Source organism: Aulonocara sp. 'chitande type north' Nkhata Bay, linkage group LG19, assembly GCF_057382095.1.
Source record: "Aulonocara sp. 'chitande type north' Nkhata Bay isolate Kocher_YH1m ecotype deep benthic linkage group LG19, A_spYH_male_GT1.1, whole genome shotgun sequence".
NCBI classification, from domain to species: Eukaryota; Metazoa; Chordata; class Actinopteri; order Cichliformes; family Cichlidae; genus Aulonocara; species Aulonocara sp. 'chitande type north' Nkhata Bay.
In genome coordinates this window covers 16,546,460-16,564,318 of record NC_141362.1, presented here as the reverse complement: position 1 = coordinate 16,564,318, position 17,859 = coordinate 16,546,460, and the positions used below count along the sequence as shown (strand labels likewise).

Below are 17,859 nucleotides of genomic sequence, written 5' to 3'. Positions count from 1 at the left end.
GAGAAACACTGGCAATCTCCGATGTCCTTCCAAAGTTGCTGGGTTAAATCCTCCGCCATGGCTTCACAGCGCCGTGTAACTGTACTTCTTGACAGCTGGAGAGCTTTGATCGAAGATGTTATTTCTGCCTTATTTTTAAAGTCTCGGAACAATGAGTCAGCTGCTTCAACGAATGCCTCTTTTACCATCTCTCCATCTTGAAAAGACTTCTTGTTTTTAACGATGATGTGACTCACCCGGAACGATGCTTCGGTGGCGGCTTTCGCTTTTGAAGTTTGTTGTGTGAAAAATGACTGCTGTCCGGACAACTGGGATTTTAGTTCCTTCACCTTTTTCTTTCTTAGCTCGCTTTTCGGCGGGAATGTAGTGTCGTATTTTCCGTGAACAGTTCGAAAATGCCGCTCCACATTTCCCTTCTTTGGCATTGCGATGGCAGCCTGGCAGATGAGGCAAACGCACTTCGAAAATGACATCGTGAAAAAAAAGTCCTCCTCCCATTCCGTATGAAAGTGATACGTTTTTGTCTTCTTACTTGGTCCAGCTCCCTCACTCATTTTTAACCCTTTCTTAGGTTTAGAAAAAACCGAGAGCTAAAAATTGGGGTTAACTCGCTGACTAGCTTGTCAGTTTTACTACACTTCGCGCCGCTGTTTGCGCAGCGACCTAAGCGTCAGAAAAAATCCGATGTCATCTGACTGGCTTCCCTGTATCAATCAAGTGACGGGATGGATGATAGGCTGGCATCTATTTTTTTAATGCCATGCGATCTACCAATACTACCTTTGCGATCGACTGGTCGATCGCGATCGACGTATTGAGCACCCCTGCTGTACACTATGCCGGCCACTTGGTTATGGCGTTCCATGTATGCCTTGCCTGCTAGCATCTTGCACCCTGGATTGTCTCTGGGGCATCTTTACACAGCCTGCACCTGGGGTCTTGCCTGGTGTGATAGACCCCAGCCTCTATGGATCTTGTGCTCAGAGCTTGTTCTTGTGCTGCCATGATTAGTGCCTCTGTGCTGTCTTTCAGTCCAGCTTTGTCCAGCCACTGGTAGGATTTCTGGATATCAGCCACCTCCTCTATCTGCCGGTGGTACATACCGTGCAGGGGCCTGTCCTTCCATGATGGTTCCTCGTCTCCCTCCTCTTTCTTGGGTTTCTGCTGCCTGAGGTATTCACTGAGCACTTGGTCAGTTGGGGCCATCTTCCCAATGTATTCTTGGATGTTCGTTGTCTCATCCTGGACTGTGGTGCTGACACTCACCAGTCCCCGGCCCCCTTCCTTCCGCTTAGTGTACAGCCTCAGGGTGCTGGACTTGGGGTGAAACCCTCCATGCATGGTAAGGAGCTTTCTTGTCTTTATGTCAGTGGCTTCTATCTCCTTCTTTGGCCAGCCTATTACCCCAGCAGGGTACCTGATCACGGGCAGGGCGTACGTGTTGATGGCCCGGATCTTGTTCTTACCATTCAGCTGACTCCTCAGGACTTGCCTGACCCTCTGCAGGTACTTGGTGGTTGCAGCTTTTCTGGCGGCCTCTTCATGGTTCCCATTCGTCTGCGGGATCCCCAGGTACTTGTAACTGTCCTCTATGTCTGCAATGTTGCCTTCTGGTAGTTCAATCCCCTCAGTTCTGACTACCTTCCCTCTCTTTGTTACCATCCGGCTACACTTCTCCAGTCCGAACGACATTCCAATGTCATTGCTGTATATCCTGGTAGTGTGGATCAGTGAATCGATGTCTCGTTCACTCTTGGCATACAGCTTGATGTCATCCATGTACAGGAGGTGGCTGACAACTGCTCCGTTCCGTAGTCGGTATCCGTAGCCAGTCTTGTTAACTAGTCTTGTTAGTCTTGTATATATATATATATATATATATATATATATATATATATATATATATATATATATATATATATATATATATATATATATATATATATATATTCATTCTACCAATGACCTAACCCTAACCTACAATATATTTCATTTTTAAATGGTTATCTGTTTGAAATGTCTTCAAACTCTTGAGGAAGCTCTATGTTTTTAAGCAATTTCACTGATCCTGTTCAGTGCACTAAAAAGTATTGCTCTATGATGTTTTATGACTTTGATCTATTGCTGGTACAAATTTCAACAGCATTAACAAAAATTTACGTCCTTAAAAAAGCCTCTGATATATTGCATCACCTTCTGAAGAAGTCAGTGTGTCAGCAATGGGTAGCAAACATTTTTCCTGTAGTGGAGTAAAAATAGTGGTTATGACTTTTTACCTTAAAGTTAGTGCACTGAGATGATTTCTCCCGTGAAATAAACCCAAACCTGCTCATCAGACTGAAAAAGATATGAAACATCAAGGCCAGTGCTGTGGAATCAAAGCCCCGTGGCATAATGCTGATCATTTTAAACAAAACAAAGGCTACAGTCTCACCACAGTCGCCCTGACTGTGGGAAAGACGCTTTGATGTCAAAGCTGATCTGTATTATTGGTTGGTAACAATGTTTACTTAGCTTTGTAGATGCAGAGTCGTGGTAATGCAAGAAACAAAAGTTGGAACAGCCAGCATGTCATACAATGATGCACTTTGTGAATTTCACTCTTTTGTATACTTTAAGGAAATGACCACAACATTGCAGATAAAAGAAAAAAAAACACATTGAGAGAAATTTTCCACTGGCTCTAATGTTGATATTATTTTCCTGAAAGCTTTCTGGTGGTATAAAATGTCTTATGAAGTCAGACCACGGGCAACCAAACTGAGAAAAATAACCAGAGGAAACAATGCTAAGAATTATACAGCATCATTATAACTGTGTGAAAGTCAACAACAAAACAAAGTTACACATATGCAAATTATAGTTTTATATTTAAATACCTGTTTTTCAACCGTGTGCAGTGCACACCGGAACTTTCTGAGATTTCTACTAACTTGTAGAAAGTACTTCTATCTTTTGTGCCCACAGTGCAAGAACTACGTTCAATGACAGCTCTTAGAATGGGCTTGTTTAGTATAGCTGTTGTTCCACCACAAGAGGAACCTTTTCCGCTCATTTTTGTGTATAGAGAGTGTCAAATCAAGTAGAATTTATTTTATAGTACTTACACAGAAACCAAACTTTAATATTCCATTTTTTAAGGTCAAGTATTACAGAGATGGCAAAAGTACAGACATTCTTTACTTAAGTAGAAGTCCAGACACTGTGTTTAAAAAATACTCCAGTAAATGTTAAAGTACTAAAGCAACTTCTTACTCGAGTAAAAGTGAAAAAGTACAGCCTTTGTAATGCATTGGCGGACAGCTCTGCCATGCATTGTGTAAAGTTAAATGAACCTTACTATTAGTACGAGAAGATAAATGTTATTCCTGTCTAAATTCTAGTTCTAATAAATGTACTCAGCTTGAATCTGTTGTGAAGAACACAAGCAGTGAAAGAGAATTTCAAAAAAATAACTATTATCTGTTGCCTTCATTGTAGAGGGTGAGTATAACAGCACATTTAATCAATCTGAGATATCTCAGTATAAGAAAAAGAAGTGCAATTTCAATAGTAAGTCTCAGTTTTCTCTACATGATAAAGAAATGCTGCTGTAGTTAATGAGAGAAATCTGTCAGCACTCTGGGTTTAAATTTAAGAAGTTGCTGTGTAAAATGATGTAAAATCTTCTGGTAGCCTCCTGCCCAAACCGTACTGGAATTATAAAGCAGAACGTTTTTGTTAATCCACAGAAAATGTTGCATTTTTAATATACTGTATACTGTGGACCTTTAGTAGTGAAAAAAACAGGCACCTTAATTGTTTATCATTTAATTGTACAGGTATATCTTGTACTTCATTACTTTGGTGCAGTGTGAATGGGCATGGTCGAGCTCTTTGTTAGTAGGGCAAGCTGTAAAATACAAGAAAATATGATTAAAAGTCTAAAATCTTTGCCTCCCTAACATTTTCCAAAGACGTCCAGTGAGTCTGACTGGAGTCTTTGCTGGGCCGATTCAGGATCCCGGGCCTTCTGTTTATACTACCTTTGTACCAAACGTATAAAGGTTGAATTCAGTGAATGAATCTAATCTTCATAAGCTTAAATGCAAATTAATCTCTGCTACATAACTGAGTACAGACCATAAGCACCACAGCCATTGTGCACCAGTCCAACACACTGTTCTTCACTCTAAATCCGTCACAGTACAGAAAACTAACCTTTTTATCCTGCTAGAAACTCCAGTATTTTCATGCAACATTTGAATTACAGAAATTAAGTATAACTTATGTTTGTTTTGCAGACGTTTTACAATATTAAATTACAAAATTTATGAAAAGACATATACAGATCCAGTATGTGATTAGAAATGAGGACATCTTTTTCTGTCTGTAAAGTTAGTGTTCACTCTTTTCTCTCCGTGGGAAATACTGTAACTTTAGCTAGCGGACACAGTGTGTGACACACAAAACACACCTTGCACCTGTACCAGGTCCAGTGTGTATTTACTGCAATAACGCAAATAATTACTATAGAGCATGCCAGTTCAAAAGTCGCTTCAACCTTCAAAGGTTGCATAAAGATTGAGTGTATAGGGTGAAAAAGAATCCTTCTACCTCTATCTATCTATCTATCTACTATCTGTGATTTTGAAGACTGAGTATATAATAATGTTAATTTGGTTAATCATTTTGTAAATTTGTCCCAGTGTAGAGTCAAATAGACAATAGAGCAGTAATGCAATCTTGAGACTGGTGAACTTGCTGCCATATGTGTGTCCCCCAGTTTGTCAGTCACTTCAAAGACCCAAGATGGTAGAGGCCAAAATGCTTGGCTTTTCGGATCAAGAGTGCTGTGTCTGTCTTTCAACTTTTTCAAGAGTTGCCAAGTGTTTTACATTGTGACATTGCCTTAAACGCAATGTGGCCTCTGTTGTGTAGCTGTAGTTGAGAATTCTTAGAACCAGTTCAATAACGTCGGTGTTTCCTTGCTCGTTGTTTTGAGGCTGTTATCTCGTCTGTCATTTATAGTTTAGATCAGACAGAGTAAAAATATCAATAAACCTAAAAAGTAGAGATGTATGGACAATGTTTGAGTCCGGTGTGTATATAAGATTAAAAAAAAGAAAAACAGATGGGTAATCCAACAATATTGTACACATGTATTATTTTACACTCAGTACAATATCTGTCATTTTTCTGCAGTAAAAAAAGAAAAAAAATCTTAGGAGTGTAGAATAGATGTTTTTCCCTCTCCGTCTTTGCTCGAGTGTGTGCGGCTCTCTCCAGCAGGGAGCATGACAGATAGTGATAGTGATTGGGCAGAGCTCGGACCAATCGAGCGTGGCTGTGTGCAGTTAATTGAATTCATGAGCGAATACTTCTTGTCCTGTCGACTGTCCAGCGGGAAACCCAGCTGCATCCATCTTGAGTATTGCAGCCACTGTAAATCTCCATAAATATCGTTAAATTTTGCCTTTAATGGGGTGGCAAGATAGTTGCACCACCCGTGCTCGGGCTCCTTTAGATTTTTGTCCCCTGTGACAGAGGACAGGCCACCATTATGGCACTTAAGATGGAAGATTGCGAAGTAATGAATGACCAAAATTGGATAAATGACTTCTAACTACTGCTGAATCATCTGCTAGACTCAATCAAGTCTGCAAAGATATTGTTTCTGTTGTGTTTCCTTTTCTGCTTATTGGCATTCTATCCACACGAAGCACAAGCAGATCTCAAGCCAGGCGGTTCTTCAGACTGGTTTTGTTGTTGTTGTTGTTTTAGAGCACACAGAGGGATTTTACGATGTGACTGACGTGCTTGCTCATCTGTAGGAAAACAAAAACCATATTAATTTCTGGATCAGTCTACCCTCTCTATGACTCCAGATTGTGTTTTTTGCAGCTTGTCTTCAACAAGGATGCGTCTGTTTGTATTCAAATCTACAAGCGATATCCACCAAACCATGTCAGAAGTTTTATTCAAATGGCAAGGCAAACTGGTTTGCAAGATCTTTTGATATCTCGCCAAGTGTAATGTCTCTATCAGTGGAATCTAAACGCGATATCTTTATTGGGGTTATGCAAAAACACTAAGATGTTAAGTACTATTGTTGAATTGATTTCAGCTGAGCTCACTGGTGCTTCAGTTTCTGCCATGAGGGAAATGCTTGAACCAGAAAACCCATCCTAAGCCATTGTTTGGCTTTGGCACGAGCCAATGCAAATAAATGTTTTCTCTGACTTTAAAACTTTGTCTAAGTATTATTCTTCTCATCTTTTGGTTGGCCGGAGATGTTTGTGTATTCATTTGTTTACACATTATTAATCAAGTTCTATATTTTTCATTTTCATGAAATTTTTGCTACATTCAGTCTACATTTGTCGGGAGACAAACAGCACATTCAAACAATGTTTAAACCATTAAAAGAAATAAATAGAAATTGCACATTTTTGCAGTCAGTGACCTCAACAGGTTTTTAGGAAACTGCATTTAAGACATGTTTGGACATCTAAGTCATTTTTTCAAAATTTGTGCTCTAAATTAATTTTGCTTTTGATCTTGTAGATGAAGCCTCTTCGATTTTCATCCTGTAAGCAGATGGCACGAATAAAAGGTTGTTTTTTTAAAAGAAATAGAACAACTTGGCTTATAATTAGATGACAAACACGAAACGCTAAACTCCACTGAGCACACGTCTGAACTCAAACATGATCAACTGGCAGTGAAATGCACAAAAACCATATTTAACTTAAAAGCTGCTCTTTTTCCCCATTTTTAATTAAATTGAAATTAATTTAATTCTGTTTAGAGAAATGATAAAGCACTCAGATCCAAAGTATTGCAGAGCTGTTATCAAAAAGGTTTTAATGAGACTTTACATTGGCATACAAAAACAAAATATTGTTCCCCCTGTTTACTATGTCCTCAGAGGATACAGAAGGTCTTCCAGGATATCCAACAAGTCACGTAGCAGTAATTAAATAATAGTGACACACTGAGGCCTGCACACTCTCTCTGGAAGCAGCTTTTAACTATGATGGACTAGTGAAGTGACTCCCGCTGCCTATTGATTGTACTTTCTAAATGACTCTTGTCTAGTTACTTGTTAATTGTTCACCAGTCATCCATTAATAGTTGTTAACAGTCAGCTGTGATAACCTGAATGCTTTAGATTGTGAAGAATGGGTTCAGCACACTCCCCTTACACAAAAGCACCATAGCTGAGAAGTAATATAACAGCAAAGTGTTCTCTAACGGTCTCTCCTGTTTCTGGATACCAGTGTCAGTACAATCCTCCGACTCTGACTCTGAAATCTAGTCGAGCTTGGAAAACAAGTCAGTGATGCCGCTAGCATTATTTTGGAAAAAGAAGTTGCACATTTATGTTCTACATAATTTCACTGAAAATATAATGTGCAGATATAAAAAAGCAAAGGCTGAATTGTCTCGAGACGATGAGTCTGTCTTGAGAATATTTGTGTAATTTTATGGAAACTTATCCCATAGCTCTTTTCCCCTCCTGTGACAGAAATCCAGCATCTTTGTTGAACTCCGAAATGGTTTGCTTTGTCACTGGATAAAAGTGAATATCCCTTTAGGACCCGCTGTGACGGCGGCGTGTTTTTCCTTTCAGAGCCGTACGCGATTTAAGAAAGTTTTATATGCTTACATTTCAAAAACGTCGTAGTTGAGAGGCTTGCAAATGTTGCACCCAGCCTTAAAGGGATTTGCACTTGTTGCAATCAGACTTAAGGGGTTTAATTTGTTTTTGTTTTTGCTACAATACTGTGCCAGAGTCCCAAGACTCCCCCTGTTTCTTTATATTTTCATAGGACTATGGGAAACAGGTGCATCAATTTATTGAAATGTCCAAACATATATGAAAATACAGCATATACACATACAATAGAGTTTGTACAGTTTTAGTGAGCTTTAAGGTCAATATTTGGTATGAAGAGCTTTATTCTTCAACACAGCCTGAAGTCTCTGAGGTAGCTTTCTTGTAATTTATTTAAATAGACCACAGGAAGAGTTCTCCGGGCTTATTGAAGGCCATTCAAAGCTTCCTTTTGGATGTTGGCAGCCTTCAGATGATCCCACACTGCTTCAATAATGTTGAGGTCTGGGCTTGAGGAGGTCAATTCATAATTGATAGTGTTACTTTGTGTGTTTTTCTATCTAGGTATGCTTTTACTGCACTGGCAGTGGGTAAGGGATCATTATACTGAAAAATGAAGCCACTACCAATCAGATATTTGCCAAATTTTACATGGTGGATCAAAATCTGACTGTACTTTTCTGCACTTATAATTCTAATTTCAGTTTTTACAAGATCCCCAACATCACTGGCTGAAATTCCACACCAAACCATCACAGCACCTTCACCATGTTTTATAGATGGCTGATCACTCCTTAAGACTTATTTTCAATCCAGTTCCTGTGTAATTTGGCCTTTTCTCCTGTTTCCCCTTCTTTGATAACCGCCTTTCTATTGAGACCATTACTAATGAGGCTTCAGTGAACGTTAGATGGATCAATTGAAGGTCCAGATGCATCTCTTAGGTCCTGTGTAGTGTTTTCGGCCTCTCCAGTTTTTTTTTTTTTATTGTTTTGTACATTCTGCACATTGTAAACACAATGCTGGCTTTTTTTTATGAATGATGATTCATAGGTCAGTGTGTCCAATGACTTTTTTAAAAATTAACTTTTAGAAAATACATTCATTCATAAATGACCGGCACACAGAATAGTAAGGCTTGAACCTGACAATTATTTTCTGCTATCTGGATATCCCGACTCCACTGCCCTGAAATACTGGCTTATTGACCATTTAGCCTCTGGGGTCAGACGCTAGATCATCAGACAGTAGCTGGTGGCTTCCTGAATTATGAGATCAACCATCTTAAACCCACTTGTGGATTTTCAGTTAAAATCCACAAGTGGGTTTCTGTATGTTTTGTCACTTACCAGCAGCAGCTGTGCCCTCTCCAGTCACCTCTCCAGCTTTTTGCCATCCATACATCATTCCCAAGTGTGTGATTTAAGAACTGCGGTAGGCCAGAAGTGCGGCAGCCACATCTGGCTGCTCTTACCTGCTTCAGGAGCTTAAAGTTAGTGACACTGCCACTTTTATACTGATACTTTTTACTCCACTGTCATCAAACTAAGATAAATCGATGAATTTACATACATCGCCCGAAGGCTTCACTGTACTCTTGGTAACTTTTTTTCCCTTTCTTGATAAATCGCTCAGCTTGCGGTGTCAACATTATACAGAAAGGAAGCCAGTGAGCACAAGCAATGCATAATACATGTGTTGAGCATGACTGAATACACATAGCAAAACCACATCTATACCCCCACACTGGGCGCTAGGCAAACAAGACTTCGCCTACCCTCATTTGAATAAAATACTGTATTTGCCTTTTTCTCCGTTCCTCCGTGAATTTCACATGTTAGCGAGTCTGCAGCTTCGTGTGTGCAAGCATGTGCTCCATTTAGTTTGTAAAAAAACAAAACAAAGCTCAGGAATGCACTTCACAAACACTGACATTAAGCAGACTCGTTATCAGTCATTTAATCAGGCCAGGCTTTAAAGGGGTTTGAACTGGATTACTCACTGACATGTTAATGTGACTTTCTTACCACAATGGTGTGCTGTGGGAGGCCTCTGACTAATGTGTTTTGTCCAATAAAAATGGCACCCTCTCTTTCTAAGCCAAAGACTTCACTGTGCCAGTTTCCTGCTGGGCCGTAAGTTTTTCTCCACCACAATGTGGGAGAAAAAAAAAGAGGTGAGAATACGGCATAAGTGTGAAATGTTGCACACTAAGTAGACAGTAATTCCTGTGCAACTAATTAGATGTTTGCTTATCCAAATGTTATCTGAGACATATTCAATCTATTACCACATCTTTATGTTCTTTATGTCAACACCTGCATCCACTTATAGTAATTATGTTTTTTTATTAGCCTTTATTGGTAAGGTGCACTGAAAGAACTGAAAGCAAGAAGTTCATTAAAATATGATACTAATATTGTGGATGAATGAGCTTTAGCATTTTTCTTGCTGTTTGCTTTGTTTCCTTTTGACATACATATTGACTTGTGGCTTTCACTGGTTTAAGCCAGTGATATATTAAAACAATGCTCTCACCAGTGCTGCGCAGTTACCCGCCTATACTTATCTGTGATGCTGGATGATACAAAGTAATTAAACTATAAAGATAATCTAAAGACTTAATGCCCTGGATCACCTCTAACTTGCTCCTCACTTCAGATGAAAATCCCGCATTGCATTAGTTATGGCTGGCCACAAAGTTCAGGCAGATCAATACTAGTCCACATCAACTGACAACCCAGCTGATGCCCTTCTACACTTCCAATTAGTAAATCTCATATAAGGCTCAATATTTAGCCTCCTTTAGCTGACCCATACCTGGTGCGCATCTGCATACTGCTTTGCAACCCATCTCCACCCCAGCTCCTCCTTCTGTCCTCACTGATGGCTGCTCAGGATTTCCATATATGGGCATGGAAGGAGATGGAGGTTCCAGAAATAAGTCATATCTTTAAATTTAAAGAACTGCATGCTCAAATATTCGTTTGATTATTGTGGACCTGAATGAAACTGGCTTATTGTAATAATTGCAATGTATCTACTTATATTGACCTCCTGTAATATTATGAGCCAAGATTATGTCTTTCACTCCACATACAAAACATGTTTCTGTGACCGCTTCTTTCAACCTATAGTGAAGTGTAGCATAAAATTGAGGAAAATCCTGTCTCAGAGTTAGTCAGTATCACCCTGAGACACTAAATCCAACTTTGAGGATGGACTGTTGCATTTCTTTATTATCAGGGTGTCCAAAAAGCATTCTGAAAAACTGCCTTTGTTGAAGATTTCTTGCTCTTAAACGGAATGCTTATTTTTTTCCATCTCCCTACTGTCGCTAAGTGGTTGCTTATAAGGTGTCATTTGGTTTCAGTCTGTTATGCTGGTGCGTGTTTATCATATAAATTATATAAATGTGCCTTGAGATAACTATTGTTGTCACTCGGTGCCATCTAAATAAACCTAAATCAATTCGAACAAAGAGTAAGGGATTATAAAAGTGGATTTATCCTGCAATTTAACTTGGTCTTGCATATTTTCTGCAAGCCTGTGATGCAGAAATGGTGCCAAAGGTTTTATCATCATGTCACGCAGAACATAATGCAAAATGGAAAAACAAAAAGTTAATTCATTACAAACTTCATGATGAAATTTTGCCCGAATAGTTGTCTCAGCTACCAGCCTGTGCTGCACGCTGCCTCTCCTGCCTTGAAATCGTTATCAGGCTTTAACTCCAAGTTCATCTGAGCAGAGAACAAATCTGCATATTACAGATCAAGGACAGACTACAGTAGGCGCAGCCAGTCAGTCATGATAAGAATCACTTCCCATTTTTTTTTCCTCCATGAGAGACGTTGGAAAAAAACAAGATTCCCATCAGTGTACAGTTTTTTTGTTTTTTCTTTCCGCCTGTCTGTTTTGTTCTCTTTGCTGTGATCAGTTTCTGATTATTAAGGTGAAGGTGAGATATCACTTTTCTGATTTGCATAGATATGCAAATGCTCCTGGTTACAATTGAGTTGCTGAGACCGGTGATATCAATTGGTGCCTTTGTTATTATGTGTGTTCTCCCACTCCATGTGTATCTGCTAACTGTATCTGGGTCATGTTTTTTTTTCTTTTCTCTTTGGTGTTTGTGTTCCTTGTCTGATGGATGTGTACTGTATTCAAAGCCAGATGCTCATACTGCGTAAGCCAAGTTGATCATGATGGTGCTGGCAGTCAGCTGATGTAACACAAGGTTTACACTCAGGGGTTATATTAGCCGTTATTACTCACTGATAAACTCTTATGTCGTAACCGTATATTTATCTGAGTCAGCAAGAAAATAACATATAAATAACACATCAGTCTGAACTTAAACCTAAATTGGGAGACATTTTTCCTTCTCTCCAAAGATGAGGGGTTTTTGTCATTTGTTGTTTTTTGCAGTGCATTCTTTTGATTCTGCTGCCAACAAGCAAAACATCTCCTAAACTCTACCTGAGCTGTGAAAATGCTTTGTTTTCACACACAGTGCCAAAGTGCTAGAATATCTCCTGCAAACCATTATGTCAATTTCTATTTCTTTCTTCTCTGTTTAGCATCCTCGCCCAGCATGAACATCACACTGGAAGGCCAGTACCACTGTAACAACGGGCCTGAGATCCCACTGGACAAACTCTGTGACTTCAGTACAGACTGCCCGCTCGGCGACGACGAAGGCAACGTGTGTCGTGAGTACACCCTACGCACAGGCCGCTGCCCTTTCTGTGTTTTTGGATAAAAACAGCGCACTTGAAGTCGGTCAGCTGTGGTGAGCCTCCTTTAATGAAGCTGTTGCTTCCTGCCCAGCAGAGCAGCAACGGAGCGTCTTCATGAGCTTTTCCTGAAAGAGAAGCACAGGGAAAGGCCAATAAAAAAAAAAGCCAGCTTGGCGAGCATTTCTCACCCTTGACATATTCTGTAGCTGTTATTTCTATCTCTTTGCACATTTGTTTTGTGCTTTTCTCGAGGCCTAGGAGGAACACTACCAAACTATGCTGACATCTCATTCACAAGTGAAGTCCCCCAGGCCTCGCTGTTTGTGTGTGTCTATGTGCGTGTGAGTCCCGAGGATCTTTTTTTAGTCCTACCTGAATGTATTTGTGTTGTTTCTGTGACTTATAACCACGCCGTTGAGATCTTTAACCCCTACATATGTTGTAGCTTGATTTCAGAGTTCTTCATCCATACTATACTGAGCAAAATTAATTTGCCCACAGTGCAGGTCAGCCTCCCATGTGGTGCTTATTAAAATGATGGCTGCTCCCTCGTGTGTATAGGTTTGCTAACAATGAGAGCTGAAAGATAAGAGGGTGAAAATCCCAGCCAGGCACCGTCTCTCTTTCTACTGAAGGAGGACTTATCAGTCCTAATTGGCCTGAGGGGCTAACTCAGGGGTATAATCTCCATTTGAATACAATGTGTGTGTAACATTTTGATTTCATAAGATTTACTTGGACATCTGAGCATAAGTAACAATCAGTAAAACACAAAGCCGGTTTGTACACGTCGTAGCAATATTCCTGAATTGTGTTTTCAAGACATTAATCAGACTGGTGGCTGCACACTCGTACATCAGTAACAAACAGAGCATGGAAACTCATGTGTAATATTTGACACAAACTAATGGGTTCTGCAGAGAGAGGCTGATTGTTCTGAGTGCATTTCCGCACACCTTTTCCACTTTGTGCTTTTGTAATGCTGAGAGTGCATGAAGGCATGAAGGCCAGCTGTCATTTGCTCTGAATTAAGGTTCTGTTTCCGTCTCTGCTTTTTTAAAAGTAACAGTCTTTATCCTTTTTAATTAAGGACAAGGGCTAATTATCCATATGTTCATTCCTCAGTCTATCCTTGCACTTTTCTACTACTGTAGCTTAAGTTCTATATTTGCTCCATTTACATCACTACCACTTGTAATAATCACCCCTGCTGGCTAAATCACAGCATTCCCTCTCTGATACGGTATTGTCTGTGATATCCACAAGTTATCGTCACTGGATTTGATCTATTTAAATCCTTCATGAGCTGTTCAAAGTTCATTAACGGGGGGAAAAGCAGAAAGAAGGCCGGAGGAACAAACTTAGCATGTGTCAATCACAAAGATTCCTGACATATAAGAACAACCAAGTCCCTGTGGCTCTTCCTCGCCATCCTACTTCAGCATCATTACACATGAACACATCCTACACTCCTTGTTAGAGAACTTCCTCTGGTTGGCCTGAGTCTGCTGAAATTCTGCAGACACCCCACTTCTTTCCAACACTAGTTTACCATCTCAAAATGCTGTTAAAGCTGGATCCATGTAGGAATTCACAGTACTGATGTTTGAGACTCTGCTGCAGTATTGCTAGTGCTGATGGTTTTCTTTGCTTGTTTATCTGTGATAGCTTTGATTGCCTTTTTGGGAGTCAGTCTGCTATCAGTTGGTGACTGCATGGGGTCAGGTTTGCTATTAGATGGAGTCTGTTTGTGATGATAAACTGGAAAAAAATCACAAATCAAATCAGAGTCCAGCCAGAATCTCATAGATCTGAAACAGAAATTCCACTAAAAATGTTGACGTAGTTGCTGCAGGACAAAAATTTTATTGCAGTATGACGTAGCTCGATCACTTTGTTTTTCCATAAGAATATTTCAGCAGAATGCAACCACTTGATTTAAGTCCCCTGCTGCAAAGAGATACATTACGCTCACTGGCGCAGGCTGACTCTGCTAGTTTGGAACATGTTGGCAACCTTTCTGTGTTTATTAATGACGCAGCAGTTATTTCCAGACTTTCACCAATCAGTCCGAGTCACACCGTGAATGTTTGGAGACAGGTTGCCTCCCACCAGGTGTCTGGTGCAATCACGATGCGGTAGAAAGTTGCAAAATTGAAGACAGATTTCTTTTAATTTTCTTTTCTTCTCCTAGCGTGTATGTTGATGACACCGCAAGAGAAACAACAATACTGGTTGATCGTTTAAACGGGTTCAAGACACATTCTTATGGCAGAATAATCGTAGTGAAGTGCTAGTTGTTTTTCATAAGGAATAATAATGCATTAGGGTGGGACTGTAACCAAGAAAAATGGAGGTGAAGCTACTAATGTGCTTGTTACGGTGTCTGTTCTCACCTAAACCCTAATGATTTTGTAAACTGTTTCAGGTCCCCTGGCTCGCCAGAAAGTGAAGTTTGTACCATGCTACCCACCTTGCACCACATTTCAATCCAGAGTCTTACACCGTAACACATCTGATCACTTATCTTGTTTCGACTTTCATTTACAGTTGCTCTAATCTGTCATTTAAGAATGAAGAGCCCAAAAGAGCTCAAAACTTTGATTTCTGAAATTTATTTATTTTTTCCTTTGCCTGTGCTGCACCTCTCTAACAGCAAATCAACCTGACAGTATTTTCCTTAATGCTGCCGACGGGCAAACAAAGAAATGGCAACTACACACAGAAGCCCCACCTCCTTTGGCAGAGGTAGAAAAATAAAGGCACAAAAATTTATTTTTGTAAGGTGCTTAGCGAGTCATCTGTTGGTACAAAGAACCATCTGCCAGAAAGTTAATTGGCAAACTGGTTCAAAACCTTACCAATATAATGTGAAAGTTAAAAGAATTTGGTGATCAAATGTATCAGAAACAGCCCTCTGATCAAGTAACTAAAAACATTTGTTGGCCTCTAGACATATCATATTCATCTCAGTCAGGCTGTCGAGACTCAAAAGCCAGATTGAAACTCAAGTTCAAGTTAAGTGTGGGGTTTTTTTTATGACTTTCTCTACAACGTACTGAAAATAGAAGATTGGAGTCAGTAGTCAACCATTGCTGATATATTAGACAACCATATATATATATATATATATATATATATATATATATATATATATATATATATATATATATATATATATATATATATATAGATAGATAGATAGATGCTTAACCCTAAATACTTGGTTAACAGTAGTTGAGGTTTCATTGATGGACATTAAATCAAAATGTTGTAGCCTGTAATAATTCGATGAAGCCCACAAAGTCAGATAAGGAGCAACGGGCAGTGTTGGGAAGGTTACTTTTAAAATGTATTCCATTACAGAATACAGAATACATGCCCCAAAATGTATTCTGTAACGTATTCCGTTACGTTACTCAATGACAGTAACGTATTCTGAATACTTTGGATTACTTAATATATTATCATGCTTTTTACAACAACGTGAATGTACTATTGCTGTGTGATTTATTACTATTACTGAAGGTCCGCGACTCCGAACTGTAGTAAAGGGACCTCTGACTAATACGGCGGGGTCCCTGTCGGCTCGTAGCCGAAAAATAGCTTTACTTTGTTGTGTGGGTCAACTTTTCTTGCGAGAGACAGAGAGAGGCGTTGAAAGGCTGCTCCAACGGAACTTATTGTTTTAGGAGGAAAACACGAACACGGTGTACAGTCGAGTCTTAATAGCTTACTTACAACTGGGCTCGTCAGGCACTCTTCTTGGCTGAAGTGGTTATTATTATATTTACATGCTTCCAGCTCCCGTTTTTCCTCGATGACAACTCCTACCTTTCCACTCCCCTTTTTCTCCCTCCTCGCGCTCACAGACCCATAATGTGTATGGCAGTCCATTCTCCCAGCAACACGGACTACACTGCCCATGATGCTACATTCTTTTGAGCTATGCTTGTAGCATTCTGCCTGTTAGCTTAGCACAACAACGAAAAGGCGCTCTCTCACCCAGGAAACACACAGTCGCAGAGAGAGAGAGAGAGAGTGTCGCCCTGTAACCATGGCCACCGTAACGCTGCCGCCTGGAACAACAGAACGTAGCTGTCAAACAAAACCCAAACAGTCCTGACCCGCGACAAAATGAAACAGGAAAGTACCGCAGTGTAATCCATTTATTTCAACAAAGTAACTGTATTCTGAATACCACCTTTTTAAACGGTAACTGTAACGGAATACAGTTACTCATATTTTGTATTTTAAATACGTAACGGCGGTACATGTATTCTGTTACTCCCCAACACTGGCAACGGGTTACCTTCATAATTTGCTCACGGGCATATGCAGAGGCTCCATGTAATGGGGAGAAGTCAAGTAATCAAGTTTTAGTTTCACCTCAGAGGAATAAGATGAAATTCTCGCTGCTCGTACTCACAGACATCTTTGCTTCACATACTGAAGGACACAGGAAGATTTTATTTGTGCTTCTTTTTGTGCGGCATTTTTAGCACCAACCAGGTCAAAACTCCTTCGCATGGCATTGTGTCTGTAGTGATTAGCTGCTTTAAAAGCACTCCACTTGCTTTTGTTGCTATACTACAAAAAAAACCTGACAAGTGTCCCAAAAAACATCAGTGCAGATTGTTATAAACTGTCTTCTTGTCAAATTGCCATGACAGACAGCACTGAAGTCGTGTTGACATTCGAATGAAAGTGACATTATAAAGTGAATGACATTGATAAAGATTAAATCATCACAGATTCCTCTATGCAAGCATGATATGAGTTTAAATCTCTTCCCTTTGTATAAACAGACTTTCTGTCTAAGGCGTTTATGTAACAAGGACTGACTCATCACAAGACAGGCAAGAACATGAAATATTCTTATTACCCACAAAGTCCAGAGAAGCTTTTTGTTTACTTCAGAAACATCACAGGAAATATCCCCATGAATTTGCTGTTGCTGTTAGTGTTTAAAAGTAAAACTGCTCTTTTGGTGTTTTCTACAATAACAAAAAGCATTTCAGAGCTGATGTTTTTGAAGAAAGACATTTTTTCTCCTTGTTTTGCTTCCTAAAAAATACATGCTGTATGATCTCTCCTCAAGCCAGTTTTCCTTCCCATTATCTGGATGAGGTTATTTCCAAAAGCATAGCGGTGCTACATCACTCAGTCTGTAACAGGTAATAGGCGCTCGCAGACAGGAACTTGGGATGAAAGGAACATAAAGAAAACTTATAGAGGAAACTTTGAAACTTTGAGCTAAAGTTGTTTAAAAATTCAGCAGTGCTTTAAGTATCTAAGGACATCTCATTGTCCTTCTTGGAGGACGGTGCTAACTTCAGTTTGACTTGTTTGGGCTTAGCATCATTTGATGGTGTGAACTGACTCAGCGAGCGATTCGTCTATTAAGCCGGGAGCATTTTGTTGCACCCGAAAGAAGTGAGTGATTTCGTGAAAGACTGACGTGCCAGAGTCAAATCAGTTTTCTGCCGGCCCAACGTTAAAGTAGAAAGGGTGAAA

The 17,859-nt window shown here is 39.7% G+C and overlaps 1 protein-coding gene across 2 annotated transcripts in view; it reads left to right on the top strand.

The window, feature by feature from the left end:
* alk (ALK receptor tyrosine kinase) overlaps positions 1 to 17,859 on the top strand; it is a 426,012-nt gene that overhangs the window by 343,311 nt on the left and 64,842 nt on the right. For both annotated transcript variants that reach the window (XM_086273707.1, XM_086273706.1), the window contains exon 6: positions 12,184 to 12,315. In XM_086273707.1, coding sequence (XP_086129833.1) covers positions 12,184 to 12,315 — 132 coding nt within the window. The remainder of the gene's footprint in view (positions 1 to 12,183; positions 12,316 to 17,859) is intronic.